A 17,123-nucleotide genomic window follows, 5' to 3' on the forward strand; every position below is an offset into this window, starting at 1 on the left:
GTGGAGAGCGACGTGAGCGCGCTTCCTTGGAAGGGCCCCCCCCCCCTTCCCCCCACCTACCCACCCCCCCCTACCTCTGCGCTTCCAGCTCCGTGCGCGACGCCTCCCTCCGTCAGACGAGAAGTTGCGCGCGGCCATGGACGTGCTCAGGAAGCGCTTGCTGGGCATCAGCGTGGCCGTCGCGCACGGAGTCTTCTCTGGCACGCTGAACATCCTGCTGAAGTTCCTGATCAGCAACTTGCACTTCCGCTTCCTCACGCTCATCCAGCTGTGTACGTGCAGCACGGCTGCGCTCGGCCTGGAGGTCCTGAGGAGGACCGGAAGGGTCTCCATCCCCCCCTTCAGCCTGCGCCTCTCCAAGGTAACATCTCCCACTTCTAAAACTTATCTCTTCCCAACTTCATGCCAACTAACTAACCGATTGATTGATTGATTGATTGATTTGCAACTCGTTAAGATAATTGTTGCGCTCATCAACATGCTGCCAATCACCAGCTGACTAAGATGGGAGAAGCGGTCAGTCGATCCCCAAAAGCTGGGATCAAAGTGTGCGTGCACAAGTGATGAAGATGATGACGAAATTGACAAGTTGATAATATTTAACTTTGAAATGTTGATGCTATGAGTTTGCCAATGAGAGTATTTTATATAATACCATTTTGCCAACTTCTTAGCGTGGATACTAATATGTTAACCTCCAGATAACCGCTAGGGGGGGCCGTGCTTTAACGCTGGGTTGATTGTGTAGGAGTTTGCTCCGGTGTGCATCCTGTCCACGCTGCAGTCCACGCTCACCTTGTGGTCTCTGCGGGGTCTCAGTCTTCCAATGTACGTGGTCTTCAAGCGCTGCCTGCCCCTCTTCACGCTCTCCATCGGCGTCTGCGTCCTCAAGAACGGGGTGCCCTCCCCGGGCGTTGTGACTGCGGTGCTCATCACTACTGGGGGCGCTGCGCTGGCTGGTAAGCGTCACGTCACACCTGCATGACATCATCAACTGCGTGGAGGTTGAGTTTTGATACTCAGTATCATGATGGCACTGTAACCAGACTCAAAAACGTAGTAAACTGCTAAATTAATCGTTTCCAATTAGTAGTTAATATTTAGTAGTAACTATTAAATACTTTATTAACTAAGTAATGGTAAATGGGTTATACTTGTATAGCGCTTTTCTACCCTTTTTTTTTTTAAGAACTCAAAGCGCTTTGACTCCACATTCACCCATTCGCACACACATTCACACCCTGATGGCGGGAGCTGCCATGCAAGGCGCTAACCAGGACCCATCAGGAGCAAGGGTGAAGTGTCTTGCTCAAGGACACAACAGATGTGACTAGGATGGTAGAAGGTGGGGATTGAACCAGTAACCCTCAGATTGCTGGCACGGCCACTCTCCCAACTTCGCCACGCCGTCTATAAGTTACTTATATTAACTAATTAATAATCACTATTATCATGACTAATTATACATTGGTTGAATCTATTAATAGATATTATAGGTACTAAGAATTAACGGTAGTAGTATATTGATCCGATTTACCTAATTAAGAGTAATTTAATGTTAGTTAAATGAGTCAGAAATACCACGGAGTCAACTGTTGTGACATTGTTACACTTGACATTATCCCCTGTATGACATTGTCCCCTCTGTGACGTTATTACCTGATTGATGTCATCACCTGTATAACATAATCACTTTTATGACATTGTCACCTGCGGGACGTTATTTCCTGTGTGACGTCCCCACCCATGTAAAATATCATCACCTACATGGCGTTGTCACCTGTGTGACGTTACAACCTGAGTGATGTCATCACCTGTATAACATCACCTGTGTAACATCATCACTTATATGATGTTGTCACCTGTATGACGTCACCTGTGTGACGTTATTACCCATGTGTGAAGTCCCCACCTATATAACATCATCCCCTACATGACATCGTCACCTGTATTGCGTCATCACCTGTGTGACATTGTCACCTTTATGACATTGTCACCTGTAGTACATCGTCACCTGCATTACGTCGCCACCTGTATAAATCACATTGTCACCTGTATGACATCATCACCTGCGTGACATCGTCACCTGTAAGACGTCATCATCTGCGTGATGTTGTCACCTGCATAAATAACATCGTCACCTATATGACGTCATCACCTGTGCGACATCATCACCTGTATGACGCCGTCACCTATGGAGCCAGAACACTGCCAGTAAGATTTGGTATCGGAAAAAAACATTGACATTGTAGAAAAAGTTGTATTGGCACCGCAACAAGCTTTGGCAACAAATGAATACAAAACATTATAATTATACAATATTTTTGGTGAATGTTTTCGTTGACGATATTCATATGTTTGTAGTTTGTTTGTGTGTGCTTCAAAGGTTTTTATGATTGCTTCTCTTTTTTACGATTTCGTTTCTTTTTTTACGGCATGAAAATAATGACAGTGTTTTATTATGAGCGGCAGGTGCCTGTGGGCGGGGCTTATAACAAATTTACCTGAAATCAGTTTTACTGCATTGTAAAAACACAGTAGAAGAAGAAAGGAGGACCAGCCATCCATCCATCCATTTTCTACCGCTTATTCCTTTCGGGGTCGCGGGGTGTGCTGTAGCCTACCAATGACGTCTAAATGAAGTGTAAAAGTTATATGACATATTTACTTTGAGGATGTACTATATACATTTTTGAATGATCCATGATTGACTCGATATTTGTGGATTTTATGGGTGATACATCTGAACAAATGAGGATTGAATGTGGAATTCCACAAGGTTCGGTTTTGGGACCAAAATTGTTTATTTTATATATTAATGATATATGTGAGGTATCAAAGTTATTGAAATTTGTATTATTTGCAGACGACACCAACTTTTATAGTTCGGGAGATGACTTAAAAGCATTATCAAAAATTATTGAAAAGGAAATTATTAAACTTAAGAGATGGTTTGATGCCAATAAATTATCATTAAATGTAGAAAAAACAAAGTTCATGATTTTTTGTAAGAGGAAAAGGGAGGAAACGATCAAACTGTCAATAGATGGAATTGATATTGAAAGAGTTTCTGAACTTAGATTTTTAGGAGTGATACTGGATGACGGTCTGACATGGAAATCTCATATTGCACATGTACGGAAAAAGATATCTAAGAGTATTTTTATATTAAATAAGGTAAAATATGTGTTAGATTATAGGGCAATGCGTATATTGTATTGTGCACTTATATTGCCATATATCAGCTACTGTGTGGAAGTGTGGGGGAACACATATAAGAGTAACATAAAGGCATTGTCTCAACTACAGAAAAGAGCTATAAGGATTATTCGTAAAGTAGATGACTTAGAACACACTAACATATTATTCATTAATTCGGGTTTATTGAAAGTACAGGAGCTAGTAAAGTTACAGACATTATGTGTCATGTTTTTAACATGTAAAGCGACTTTGGGTACTTAGAAAAGCGCTATATAAATCCCAGGTATTATTATTATTATTATGTTTAAGGCTAAAAGCAAAACATTACCAGCAAATTTACAAAAAATGTTTGTCATCACTTCTGAGAATGAAGAGCGAAGAAAAGGTCATTTCCAACATCAGTATTCAAGGACAACTTTAAAACAAATGTGCATATCAGTGGTGGGGGTTAAACTCTGGAATTCTCTTTACAATGAGATAAAAGATTGTAAAAATATATTCCAATTGAAAAAAATATATAAAGACAGAACAATAAGATCATATGGACAGCCATAAGTGTTCACATGTTGCTTTATATTTATTATTTCACTTATTTTTTGCCTGGTTTTGTATTTGTTTTGTATCATCCGGTGAGGTGTATATTACTTCTTTTGTTTTTTTGTTCGGTTTGTATTTCATGAAGTTATGCACTTGTGTTTTTTTGTTTGTTTTCGTTATACTTGGATGTAATTGTTGGTTCATATATCTTTAAGTAAGACTATGTATTATGTTGAAGTGGGCAGGAAAATATAAGATTTTTCTTCATCCTGCTCCTTCTCAGGCATTGGTGTGTAACTGTGTAACTGAATAATTGTGGTATAATTGTCTATCAAAGATGCACATCAATGAAGGAGATAAATAAAAATGAAATTAAATGAAATATTGCCAAGATATTTGGCGAACCTCTTTATGAAACAATACTTTGTTACATTTCCAAGTGGAGAGAAAAGAGCGACTTTAAAATGTAACTTTTTCATTTAAAACATTTAAACCCAGACTTGTAAAGCTTAGTGTGATTTGTGTTAAAATACGAGACTTCGACTATTGTAATGTTGAGCAACCTCCGGCGGCTCTTCCACTTGTTACCCCGGGAGGGAGCCATCATATCCAGGCTGTGGAGGCAACTTCATGCACGGAACTTTTTTCAGTTTGAAAGTAAAACCTTACATCTGATCTATCTTTTTCTTTCTATGTTTACATCTAAATAGGTGGACTCATGTCTTATTGTGTGTCTTGTTATGTATTGTCAAGTATTATTTGGACTTGTATAAACAATGCGCTGAAACTACCGCTATTGTGAATAATTTCCTGCCTTAATTGCAAATAATACAAAATAGGGGGATACATTCAGATATCCTAAATGATATTCCACATAATATTCACATGTCCATCTGAAAGTACAATCTACAACGTATTTTTAAAACATCAACTGCTATAATGTAGAGCTGAGGGGTTATTTAAAATTAATTTCAAAAAATAGGCTGGACTTTTAAAGGATACATTTCTATTAACACTGCAATAAGGTGGCGACTTGTCCAGGGTGTACCCCGCCTTCCGCCAGGATGCAGCTGAGATAGACTCCAGCACCCCGCAGAAGGGACAAGCAGTAGAAAATGGATGGATGAATGAATTTCTATTAACAATTAAAACATCTTTAAAAATAATATCTGAGTAGTACTTTGTGATGTTGCTGTATGTAATTCAGAAAGACAAAGATCTCTGCATTTGTGAAAACCTCTGGAATTCCTTCACAAGTGTGTTTCTGAGAGGACATCCAACTACATTTTATTAAAAAAATTAAACAGTCATATAATAAATCCTCCATAAACTGTATCATAACTAATACATATGAGTACCTGCTTTAAAGTTATTGTATTTTCTGTGTAAAGAGAGTTTATACGTAGTAATAAATAAAACATGTAATAAATAACAGAAATATATCCTAACCTCTTAGTGCTGAAATCAACTGCATATATAAAAGCAATTGTGAAAGTAACAAAGTTGACGAGAGTGCTTTACAAAGTAGTCAAAGAGTAATAAAGTAGGTCACTGTATCATGTTTACAAACACAAGAGTTCTCTCTGAGCAGGAGATGAATCTGCTGACAGCAACACATACAGTTCTACTCAAGATAAATGGAAACAACAACTTTTGCTTCATAATTTCATATTTTGAAGCGTTTCAAAACTTAATTTAGATGCCCTTGGTCCTACTGTTTTCCTCTAAGGCAGGGGACCCCAAACCGGCCCGCGGGAAGTACCAAGTTTAGAAAAAAAAATAAATTCATTATTATTTTTTAATTATTATTTAAAAAAATATGTCCTTTCTAATCCATTTTATACCTCTTGTTACCTCTAAGGTGTTTTACTTGCATGCCCAAATCCAGTAAAACTGCTTCTGGGTAAACTTGTTGTAAGCCCCGCCCACACTGACATTATTTTGATACTGTAAAAAAAAAAAGAAGCGAAATCGAAAAAAAGAAATTAAATCGTGAAAAAGAGAAGCGACCATCAAAGCCTTTGAAACACACGAAAACAATAAAAGTGTACACAAATAATCAATATCGTCATCGAAAACATCCACCAAAAATATTGTCTTTTCGGTGCCTATACAACTTTTTTCAATTTTTTTTTCCGATACCAAATCTTACTGGCAGTGTTCTGGCTGCATCGTCACCTGTATGACGTCGTCACCTGTGGGGCATCATCACCTGTATGACATCATCACCTGAGTGACATCTTCACCCGTGTGCCGTCATCATGCATAAGATGTAGTTTTAGGGTGTGTAGGTTGTTGTTAAATTCCTAATCGAGTTTCTCCTTGGTGCATCAGGAGCAGGAGACCTGAGCGGCGACCCATTCGGTTATGTGACAGGTGTTCTGGCGGTCATCATCCACGCCTCCTACCTGGTTGTGATCCAGAAGACCAGCGCAGACAGCGAGCACGGACCGCTAACGGCACAGTATGCCATCGCCATCATGGCCACTCCCGTAAGGCGCACATACACTGCCGCCGATCACGTGCACCTCCTGACCGCTGACTTCCTGTGTGTGCAGGTGCTGCTGGTGTGCGGCCTCATTTCCACGGACGTTATCAACATGTGGTCGTACGACGGCTGGAGCGACACCCGCGTGGCCACCATCTTCTTCTTCAGCGTGGTCATCGGCTGCGCCATGAACTTCACCACCTACCACTGCACTTACATCAACTCTGCCGTCACCACCAGCTTTGTGGGCGTGGTCAAGAGCATCGCCACCATCACAGTGGGCATGCTGGCCTTCAATGACGTAGCGCCCACCGCCTTGTTTGTGGGTGGAGTCGTGGTCAACACGGTGGGCTCCATCACGTACTGCGTGGTCAAGTTCGTTGAGACCAAGAAGAAGAGCTCCTACGAGGACCTGGAAGGCGACGGAAAGGACGCGTTGCCCCCTGCTGCTGAGCCGCACCAACAGACGCCCGCGCTCCACACTGAGGGACACGATCCCCACGTCGAGAACCCGGAGGGCGAGGGAGCGCCACTGGACTGGGCGCCGGGGGTCGCCCTGGGAGATGGAGGAGGGGGCGTCATGACGGACGAGGAAGTTGTGGAGATGCAGAGGGAGCACCTTCACAAGGAGAGCGCCACCACCGGGAGGACGGCAAGCAACTACGTCGGCGTGTGGCGCTCTCTCACAAGCCTGCAGTTCTTCAAGAAGAACACCCTCATTGCCAACATGGAGCAGCAGAGTCCCTGAGGGCGGGCGGGCCTACGACACACCTCCTGTGAAGTTAGCATTAGCAGTGCTAACACATGCGCCTCGTGTTAGCGACACGCTAACCTACATGTAGCATGATGATAAATAATAACCAGGCTGTAACTACCGTATTTTTCGGAGTGTAAGTCGCTCCGGGGTATAAGTCGCACCGGCTGAAAATGCATAATAAAGAAGGAAAAAAACATATAGAAGTCGCACTGGAGTATAAGTCGCATTTTTGGGGGAAATTTATTTGATAAAACCCAACACCAACAATAGACATTTGAAAGGCAATTTAAAATAAATAAAGAATAGTACGTTATATGACGCATAAATAACCAACTGAGAACGTGCCTGGTATGTTAACGTAACATATTATGGTAAGAGTCATCAAAATAACTATAACATATAGAACATGCTATACGTTTACCAAACAATCTGTCACTCCTAATCGCTAAATCCGATGAAAATTTATACGTCTAGTCTCTTACGTGAATGAGCTAAATAATATTATTTGATATATTACGGTAATGTGTTAATAATTTCACACATAAGTCGCTCCTGGGTATAAGTCGCACCCAAACTATGAAAAAAACTGTGACATATAGTCCGAAAAATACGGTAAGACAGCCAAATCAGAAACCCTCGTTAGCATGCGCTAGCCATGAAGATGCTAATATCTTTGTACGATTGATTGTTTATATGTTTGGTGTGGTTCTGTGATGCTTGTCTTAAAAAGTTAGCTGAGCTCAGCATCAGCACATTTTCGCATGCACAAAGTTCAGCTCAGGAACTTTTATTTTGACGCTGACAGGAAGTAACATGACGTTAAAAAGACGTCTGATCTGGACAGCCCCATTGCCCCCGAGGCAACAGGCCACCGCAGTCAGTGGCGAAGAACGAAGAAGATGAGTGTTTGTGGCCGTCCTCGACTAATGTCAGAAAGCGTGTTAGCATCTAGCGCGCTAACAGACGTCGACACGTAAAACATGTTAAAAACAAGTCTTGTTTGCGTGGCCTCCTGCAAGCGGCGCACTGTCCTGGCATCAGGCGTCACATCACAAACAAATGACAACATAGAAGTCCTCATATTGACCACTATTGATCCCCCCCCCCCCCCCCTCATTTAATGCTGCAAGAAACGCCACATGTCCCTGAGACACGAGACACGCTTCACTGGGACGCAGTGAGGAGGTGATAATGACTAGCAGGAAGTTCTCCTGGATCACTTCAGGAGAAAGAAATAAGCGACAGCACGCTTGCGACTCTTTTCACTCGCTTGGACAAAATGTGACACTTGATGATTGGCTAAAAAAAACCCACATTCAATGATTGACATCTTGACAAAAGCAAATTATTTCAATTAGAAGAAATATAACATCTTAATAATATTAATGTTGATAAGAGACCTATTCTTAGACGTCACCAGCAGCAATTGCGTGTGTTTGTGTGCGTGTGTGTTTATATATGCGTGTTTATGTGTGTGTAAATGTGTGTGTGTGCGTGCGTGTGTGCAGCATGTTAAAGGATAAAATAAATCCAAAAGTACCAAAAACCCGAAATGTTCACCTCACTTCTTTAAACTGTGTGTGTGAGTGTGTGTGTGCGCTGACTCAGCTCTTAACTGCTGCAGCGCCTCCACGTGCACCTCACTCACGTAATGGCACCATTTTAGATTTAATGGCGACTGGGAGAGGACAGGCGGCGTTTACCTCGTCATTCACGCTGCAGCACACGCACACCCCATTCCAGCATGATGATGACCTCTGACCTGACCTGGAGCACACAACCACCTTCTTCCTCTTGATTGTCGAGAAACGGCTTTCTGTCACACACGCACGTGCACCCACACACGCGCACACACACACACACACACACACACACACACACACACGCACACACACACACACACACGCACGCACACACACACACACACACCTCTAGAAGCTTAGTTGTCTCCCTCCACTATTCAGAATAATATTACATTCACGAAACTGGACTATTATTATTTATGTTATTTGTATAATAATTATTTAAGTAAAAATCATATTTTTTATTTAAAAATAATAATAATTTTAAATATATATATAAATATATAATATTAACAAACAATAATACAAAGATTCAAGTCTGGTGTAATGCTGTATGATGACGATGGTAATAATGTACAGTAAGTTGCGATGTGACTCCAAATGAAAAGTCAAAGAATTACGTTTTTATTGTTTATTCGAAGTATAGTTTTTGAAAAACAAAAAACTGTCACTTCAAATGAGTTTTGTTTCCCTCTCGTGTTTCAGTACGTTACTGCATTGCCATGTTCTCTCTGGGAAAACACTGTCCTCTAGTGGAAATTTGAGCACATTGCAGGGACAACACACAGGTAACACACGAGCACACACACGTGGGTGTCTAAAGATTCCTGCCAGTCTTCTTCTTCTTCTTCTTGGCTTCTTTTTTGGAGGGCCTGGCTGGAGGGGGCGTGGCCTCAGAGGTGGGCAGGGCCTCAGCTTCTACCGTCTGCTTTAGGTTATCAGTCTTGGTAACCACTTTGACCTCAGGAGCTTCATCGTGAACCACCTCTGGTTCTGATATTGCTTCTATGTCGACTCCTGGTCCAGATTGTGGTTCTCCTGCTGGTTCTGGTTTCATTTCTGTTTCTGGTTTTGTTTCTACTTCTGGTTTTGCATCTATGTCTGGTTCTGGTTTAGTTTGTAGGTCTCCTGCTGGTTCTGGTTTCATTTCTGTTTCTGGTTTTGTTTCTACTTCTGGTTTTGCATCTATGTCTGTTTCTGGTTTAGTTTGTAGGTCTCCTTGTGGTTCTGGGAGTGGTGGGGTCTCTTCAGACGTCTGTTCATGGTCTTGGGGATGACCTTTGCTGCTGAACAGCGTGAAGGCGGAGGCCACAAGGTCTTGGTTGGGGTCCAAGTTCTTGTCTTTGTCTTCTCGGTCGGTGCCGTGAGACGCCATCAAAGCGTCTGCAAACTCCTGCAGCTTGGCTTGCTCCACCCTCAGGCGCTCCATGTCCTCTGTTAGTGCCATCTCGGGCGTCACCACAGTAGCTCCACCTTCGTCCGGGTGGGGCGTCATGTCCTTTGAGGAGGGGTTGTCTTTAGCTTGACGGACCTCTTTGATCTTAGCGTAAAGAACCTTTCTCTCGTCCTGAAGGACGCGACACAACTTCTCCAACTTGTGGATCGTTTGGACAAACGTCTCGTACTCTTTGCCCTTCTCGGCTCTCTGCATCAGCGTTGAACAGAAATCGTGATTACGTGGTGTTACAAGGGCATGTCTCAAAAGCACGGAACAGCTTGTCTTCTTCATGATGCTAAGGTATACTGTGCTAAAGTGCTAGAGTGCCAACTCCTAAGGCACTAATGTGCTATGGTGCTAATGTCCTAATGTGCTAAGATTAAGGTGTATTATGTGAGGTGTATTCTTGCCCTGATGTGGGATTTGAGCCGAGGATGTCGTTGTGGCTTGTGCAGCCCATTGAGACATTGATTTAGGGCTATATAAATAAACTTTGATTGATGAAGGTGCTTAAGTGTTAAGTTACCAACGTGCTACTGTTTTAATATGCCATGGTAAAGGTGGTAAAGTGCTAACTGCTAAGGTGTAAATGTGCTAAGGTGCTAATGTGCTAAAGTGTTAGGGTGCTAAATTGCTATGGGGCTAAAGTGCTATGATGCTAAGGTACTAAGGCAAGGGTAGGGAACCTATGGCTCTCGAGCCAGATGTGGCTCTTTTGATGACTGCATCTGGCTCTCAGATCAATCTTAGCTGACATTGCTTAACACGATAAGTAATGAATAATTCCACAGTGTTAAAAATAACGTTCAAAATATAAAACATTATTTTCAAATAGATGAGGCATTTGTGGAGGTGTGTGTGCATGTCACCATTGCATGTGTGCATGCCGCCAAATGCAAACATTGCATTTTAATCCATCCATCTGTTTTCTACCACACCTGTTCAAGAAGTCGCATTAATGGTAAGAAGTATTTTATTTATTATTGGTTAGCTTGGCGTGGCGAAGTTGGTAGAGTGGCTGTGCCAGCAATCGGAGTGTTGCTGGTTACTGGGGTTCAATTCCCACCTTCTACCTTCCTAGTCACGTCCGTTGTGTCCTTGGGCAAGACACTTCACCCTTTGCCTCTGATGGCTGCTGGTTAGCGCCTTGCATGGCAGCTCCCGCCATCAGTGTGTGAATGTGTGTGTGAATGGGTAAATGTGGAAATACTGTCAAAGTGCTTTGAGTACCTTGAAGGTAGAAAAGCGCTATACAAGTATAACCCATTTATTTATCATTTAGCTTTCGAATAACAATGTTATCAAAAAGAATAAGAGACTTACTATGCTCAAAAATGGTTGGTCTTCCTTAAAAATGCACGCATTTAGTTGTATTCAGTGTTAAAAAATATTATATGGCTCTCACGGAAATACAATTTAAAATATTTGGCTTTCATGGCTCTCTCAGCCAAAAAGGTTCCCGACCCCTGTACTAAGGTTATAATGTGCTACGGTGGTACGGTACTAGTGTGCTAAGGTGCTAAGCTGCTAATGTGCTATGGTACAAAAGTGCTATATGGTGAGTTGCTATGGTGCTACAGGGCTAATGTGCTAAGGTCATACTGTGTTACTGATCATGTGACTGACCTCTTCAATCAGGTCGGTCAGAGCTTTGTTGCAGTTCTCAAACCTCAACTTCCACACGTTGGATTCTTTCTCCAACGTTTTCATCTTCTCAGACATCTGAGACAGGAAGCACGCATGTCAACAAGGACAGGACAGGAAGACAGGCAATAGAAGACGCTCCTACGTTCTCCATCTCTTGCTTGAAGCGAGCGTAGATCTCGTTGCTCTTCGCTAACGTCTTCTGGAACTCGTCAAACTTTTGGGCGTAGAGCGCCAACTAGAGGAGGACAAGAGCATGTGTCAGCTTCTAGAAGCTTCTTGGTCACGTTGAAACGTACGACAAGATGTCTCTTGGTGTTCGTGAGTGACATCCGCGTCTGATGAGCTTGTTCATTTCATCGACCTTTTCATGTTTTGGGGGCGTGGCGTCAGCTCAGAGGGCGGAGCTCGTGAGTATTCACCTGCGCTTGCGTGATAGCGGCGTGCTCGCTGAGTGTGCGCGTCTGCAGCTTCCACTCAGCCGCCTGGTGCAGTAACTAGTGAGGAGAGCAGAGAGACGTTACGTGTTTACCTTCTTCTTCATGGTCAGCTCCTGCTCCTTCATAGCGAAGCACTTCCTGGTTTTGTCTACCGCCTCGCTAAGCAGCTACAGCGTGCACCCCCGCAGTCCGACCACCGGGAGGAGACAGAGCAGCAGCACAGCCGTCATGAGCAGCGTTGACAAATAGATGTAATGGAGCCTCCGCGGCAGCAGGGAGCACTTACGTATTCCTTCTCACGCTGGTGCTTCTCCTGGGCTTCTACCAACAGAGCGTTGGCCTTCTCCAACTTGGCTTCGGTCAGCTGCTGCTGGAGGTCACGATGGCGGTTGATCTTCTGGAGGCTCTGCACACACATACACACACACACATTGAGGTGATTTGCGAAAACATTCATGGCCCTGGCAAAAGCCCCGCCCCCTTTACCTCGTCCCTGCGCTCGCACTGCTCCAGCAGTTTGTGTAGTTTGTCGCTCAGGTTGGCGTTCTCGCCGCAGAGTTTGCTGTTGCGAGCGCTGTGCTGCTCGATCTGCGTCTGGATGTCGCACAGAACTTTCTGGAAATGACTCGTCATCTCCTTCCTCTTCTCCTCATCCCCTTTGCAGCGCAGCAGCGCCTCCTCCTGGGTGGGGGGAGATGTGTTAACATGCTATGTGATGCTAGTGTAAGTGTGTGTGTGTGTTTGTTTGTACTCCACCCTGAGTGTATTGTAGTAATGTTGGACTTCTGTGCACAATTTCTCCAGCTGCTGTCGCTCCGCCTGCAGAACGTCAACGTTGTTACGTAGAACCTGAAGTTCTTTGTCATCGCCACGCCTGCACAGCAACTACACAAACGCACACACACACACACACACATTTTAATAATACATAATACTACATTGACATGTTTAAAATGAAGTAGAAAGTTACCAGCTCAGCATGTTTCCTCATCAAATGTTCTAGTTTTTCCTCAAGAGACCACACCCCCCCGCTCAGACTGGCCACCACACCAGAATACTCTGCAAGGACAATCACTAATGAAGACGCTTTCTTAAAGACATGGTTAAAAAGTAATACAACCACATTGGCAGTGGAGTTGAGGTTTTATAATGGCCATGGTTTTACACTGGAACAGTTCAATTTCCTGTGTTGTTATGACACGTCACATGACCTCACCTGATTCCACACTCCAGCTGTTGCCATCGTGCGTGTCCTCCGCGGCCTACAACATGCAAGCAACGCCACGTTACAAACACGTGTGATGCTAACACGTGACGTTATCATGTGATTTTAACACATGTGATGCTAACATGTGATACTACTACACGTGATGCTAACATGAGATACTAACACATGCTAGCTGTGATGCTAAGACTCAATGCGAACACATGTGATGCTATTTGGGCTCCAGTACTCTGGAATGCCCTACCGGTAACGGTTAGAGATGCTACCTCAGTAGAAGCATTTAAGTCCCATCTTAAAACTAATTTGTATACACTAGCCTTTAAATTGGCCCTAGTGTGTGAATGTGAGTGCGAATGTTGTCTGTCTATCTGTGTTGGCCCTGCGATGAGGTGGCAACTTGTCCAGGGTGTACCCCGCCTTCCGCTCGAATGCAGCTGAGATAGGATCCAGCACCCCCCGCGACCCCAAAAAGGGACAAGCGGTAGAAAGGATGGATGGATGGATACCCTTTAAATAGACCCCCCTTTTAGACCAGTTGATCTGCCGTCTCTTTTCTGCTCTGCCCTCCTCTCCTGCGTGGAGAGGTTATTAAGTGACCACAGATGAAGGGCTAGCTGTTCAAAGTCGGGACCCGGGGTGGACCTCTCATCTGTGCATCAGTTGGGGACGTCTCTGCGCTGCTGACTTGTCTCCACTCAAGATGATCCCCTGTTGGCCCAACTATAGACTGGACTCTCACACTATTAACTAGATCCACTCGATGTCCATTGCACCGGTCACCCACATCTGCGGTCCCCTCCAAGGTTTCTCATTGTATCCCATTGGGTTGAGTTTTTTCTTGCCCTGATGTGGGATCTGAGCCGAGGATGTCGTTGTGACTTGTGCAGCCCTTTGAGACACTCGTGATTTAAGACTATATAAATAAACTTTGATTGATTGATTGATGCTAACGCACAATACTAACATGTGATGCTAAGATATGTGATGCTAAAATATGATGTTAACACACAATACTAACATGTGATGCTAAGATATGTGATGCTTTTACATGTGATGCTAACACGTGTCGGTGAGCTACATGATAACCTGAGCGTTGGCACTGATGATTTCTTGCAGTCGCCTGCTGAACTCCTCCATGGGATCAGAGGGGGCGTCATAGTCATCAGAGGGCCTAGCCGCCCCGCACTTTGTGACGGCATCATCTGACATTGGCGTCAACTCGGGCTGGGGGGCCGCCAATAGCTCAGCTGTTTCCACCGTCGTTTCCATGGTCCCGTGTACGCTGGCGAGCAAACAAGCGCACTTTTCTGATGTCATGCTAACATGCTAATGTAGTAGCAGTCATGTAGAAGCCAAAATGGCGGCAAACGAGTCACCAGCTAAATTTGGAAACGCGACAGCTGCAGCTGTTTGCTCACTTTAACTTTAGCTGGAAAACAAACACACACACACTTCCACACACTTCCACAAACGCGTCATCTATTTGAAAAGTAACAAAATACTTTGGTTAACTCAAACACACCGAAAAAAGTTTGATAAAAGGACTTTAGGCTCTGCCCTCTGTTGATGACAGCTACCCCAGTTTGATCTTTCAAGTTTTTCTGATGACTTGATGCCCTTTCAATGTCTTTAAGTAGCTTTAAAATGAGATGATAAAAAGAGGAGTACACAAGCTAAATAAGATGAATAAGATCAATAAAATCGATAAGATTTCTTACCAGGCCAAGCTGACGAAGAGCGCAAGCAAACAGGAGGAAGAGGAGAAAGATGAAGATGAAGAGGACAGCTGAACCCCCAAAATAGATTTAGATGCTCTGCCCACAGGCTGACATCACCACCGACTCAGAGCCATGCAGGTGGGGTCAAAGAGAAAAACAAGTTGTTGTTTTTGGAGTTTAGGTCAAAGGTGAAGAAGATTTTCATGTTTTATGACGACCACCTGGCGGCAGCATTGAGCTTTAAACCTTGTACCTGAGCAGGAATTAGGCATGGCTTCTACTAGACTTCATCATCAGCATCATTATCATCGCAGACTACTTCCTGGAGTAACAGACCAGCCCCGACCTTTTGGTGCCGTCCCAAAGGCTAGCAGAGGTCAAAGCTGAGAAGAAAAAAACATATTGATGCCATACGTCAGGGGCGTCAAACTCATTTTAGTTCAGGGGCGGCATGGAGGAAAGTCTATTCCCACGTGGGCCGGGCGGGTAAAATCATGGCATGATAACTTAAAAATACAACTACGACAACTTCAGATTGTTTCCTTTGTTTTACTTCGGCCCAAAATAGAACAAGCACGTTCTGAGAATGTACATATCACAAATAATCCTCTTGGCAAAACTCTTCAAGTTAGTTGGAAATTCTGAGGAACAAAATGGTGCAGTTTCAAAAACACCACGAAGAACACAATGAACTTAGACTTCATCTCAGTGTATCTACAAAGCAATTTAACTTTAAGTCACAGTCTATCTAAGATTGAACAAAATAAAGCATAAATAACAACGCTTCTATGTGTCGTCTACCTTATTTGTCATTTCCCCTGTGTACTTTCTTTAAATTTGCACAAAATACAATAATTTTCACAGAACTATATCAATGTGCAGCGTCTCATGCAGCATTCTGAGTGGGGTTACCAATTGTTTATTTGACGTTGGGTCGAGGGGGAGGAGTCGCAGCCCCGCCTTAATGTGTACCTCTTGCTCTGTATACTTCGTATAAACTATTTGCTTGCTTAAAGGCCTACTGAAATGAATTTTTTTTATTTAAACGGGGATAGCAGATCCATTCTATGTGTCATACTTGATCATTTCGCGATATTGCCATATTTTTGCTGAAAGGATTTAGTAGAGAACATTGACGATAAAGGTCGCAACTTTTGGTCGCTGATAAAAAAAAAGCCTTGCCTATACCGGTAGTAGCGTGACGTCACCGGAGGAAGGACTCCTCACATTTTCCCATTGTTTACAATGCAGCGAGAGAGATTCGGACCGAGAAAGCGATGATTACCCCATTCATTTGAGCGAGGATGAAAGATTCGTGGATGAGGAAAGTGAGAGTGAAGGACTACAGTGCAGTGCAGGACGTATCTTTTTTCGCTCTGACCGTAACTTAGGTACAAGGGTTCATTGGATTCCACACATTCTCCTTTTTGTATTGTGGATCACGGATTTGTATTTTAAACCACCTCGGATACTATATCCTCTTAAAAATGAGAGTCGAGAACGCGAAATGGACATTCACAGTGACTTTTATCTCCACGACAATACATCGGCGAAGCTCTTTAGCTACTGAGCTAACGTGATAGCATCTGGCTCAAATGCAGATAGAAACAAAATAAATAAATCCCTGACTGGAAGGATAGACAGAAGATCAACAATACTATTAAACCATGGACCTGTAAATACACGGTTAATAATTCCCAGCTTGGCGAAGCTTAACAATGCTGTTGCTAACTACGCCATTGAAGCTAACTTAGCAACGGGACCTCACAGAGCTATGATAAAAACAGCCAGCCGCTAATACACCGATCCCACCTACAACTTTCTTCTTTGCAGTCTTCATTGTTCGTTAAACAAATTGCAAAAGATTCACCAACACAGATGTCCAGAATACTGTGGAATTTTGAGATGAAAACAGAGCTTTTTTGTATTGGATTCAATGGTGTCCGAATACTTCCGTTTAACTATTGACGTCACGCGCATACGTCATCATACATAGACGTTTTCAACCGGAAGTTTAGCGGGAAATTTAAAATTGCACTTTATAAGTTAACCCGGCCGTATTGGCATGTGTTGCAATGTTAAGATTTCATCA

At 43.3% G+C, this 17,123-nt stretch overlaps 2 protein-coding genes across 3 annotated transcripts; one reads left to right on the top strand and one right to left on the bottom strand.

Annotated features, from left to right (window-relative positions):
- Positions 1-136: 136 nt before the first annotated feature.
- slc35d3 (solute carrier family 35 member D3) lies at positions 137-8,630 on the top strand. The gene is made up of 4 exons (XM_062043636.1): positions 137-361; positions 749-959; positions 6,073-6,230; positions 6,297-8,630. The coding sequence occupies exons 1-4, from the start codon at positions 137-139 to the stop codon at positions 6,972-6,974; spliced, it is 1,272 nt and encodes a 423-aa protein (XP_061899620.1). The 3' UTR covers positions 6,975-8,630.
- A 559-nt stretch (positions 8,631-9,189) lies between these two features.
- Positions 9,190-15,187, bottom strand: LOC133647892 (beta-taxilin-like). Of its 2 annotated transcripts, none has more exons than XM_062043638.1 (11): positions 15,032-15,187; positions 14,400-14,595; positions 13,305-13,350; positions 13,059-13,147; positions 12,845-12,973; positions 12,575-12,769; positions 12,375-12,494; positions 12,071-12,145; positions 11,794-11,886; positions 11,631-11,726; positions 9,190-10,211 (listed from the first exon to the last, which is right to left on the bottom strand). In XM_062043638.1, the coding sequence occupies exons 2-11, from the start codon at positions 14,580-14,582 to the stop codon at positions 9,384-9,386; spliced, it is 1,854 nt and encodes a 617-aa protein (XP_061899622.1). In that variant the 5' UTR covers positions 14,583-14,595; positions 15,032-15,187; the 3' UTR covers positions 9,190-9,383. The 2 variants fall into 2 exon arrangements, with proteins under 2 accessions (XP_061899622.1, XP_061899621.1); XM_062043637.1 differs by lacking the exon at positions 12,071-12,145 and adding an exon at positions 12,181-12,255.
- Between the last annotated feature and the right edge of the window lie 1,936 nt (positions 15,188-17,123).

Source organism: Entelurus aequoreus, linkage group LG04 (genome assembly GCF_033978785.1).
Source record: "Entelurus aequoreus isolate RoL-2023_Sb linkage group LG04, RoL_Eaeq_v1.1, whole genome shotgun sequence".
NCBI lineage: Eukaryota > Metazoa > Chordata > Actinopteri > Syngnathiformes > Syngnathidae > Entelurus > Entelurus aequoreus.

Bases quoted from the DNA above. Each gene is read 5' to 3' on its own strand.
- slc35d3 (XM_062043636.1), top strand. From the start codon at position 137: ATGGACGTGCTCAGGAAGCGCTTGCTGGGCATCAGCGTGGCCGTCGCG. The intron at 362-748 runs GTAACATCTCCC...TTGATTGTGTAG, and splicing joins TCAGCCTGCGCCTCTCCAAG to GAGTTTGCTCCGGTGTGCAT. The intron at 6,231-6,296 runs GTAAGGCGCACA...CTGTGTGTGCAG, and splicing joins TCGCCATCATGGCCACTCCC to GTGCTGCTGGTGTGCGGCCT.
- LOC133647892 (XM_062043638.1), bottom strand. From the start codon at position 14,582: ATGGAAACGACGGTGGAAACAGCTGAGCTATTGGCGGCCCCCCAGCCC. The intron at 12,770-12,844 runs GTGGAGTACAAA...CCCCCCACCCAG, and splicing joins ATTACTACAATACACTCAGG to GAGGAGGCGCTGCTGCGCTG. The intron at 12,146-12,374 runs GTAAGTGCTCCC...TCTCCTCACTAG, and splicing joins ACCAGCGTGAGAAGGAATAC to TTACTGCACCAGGCGGCTGA.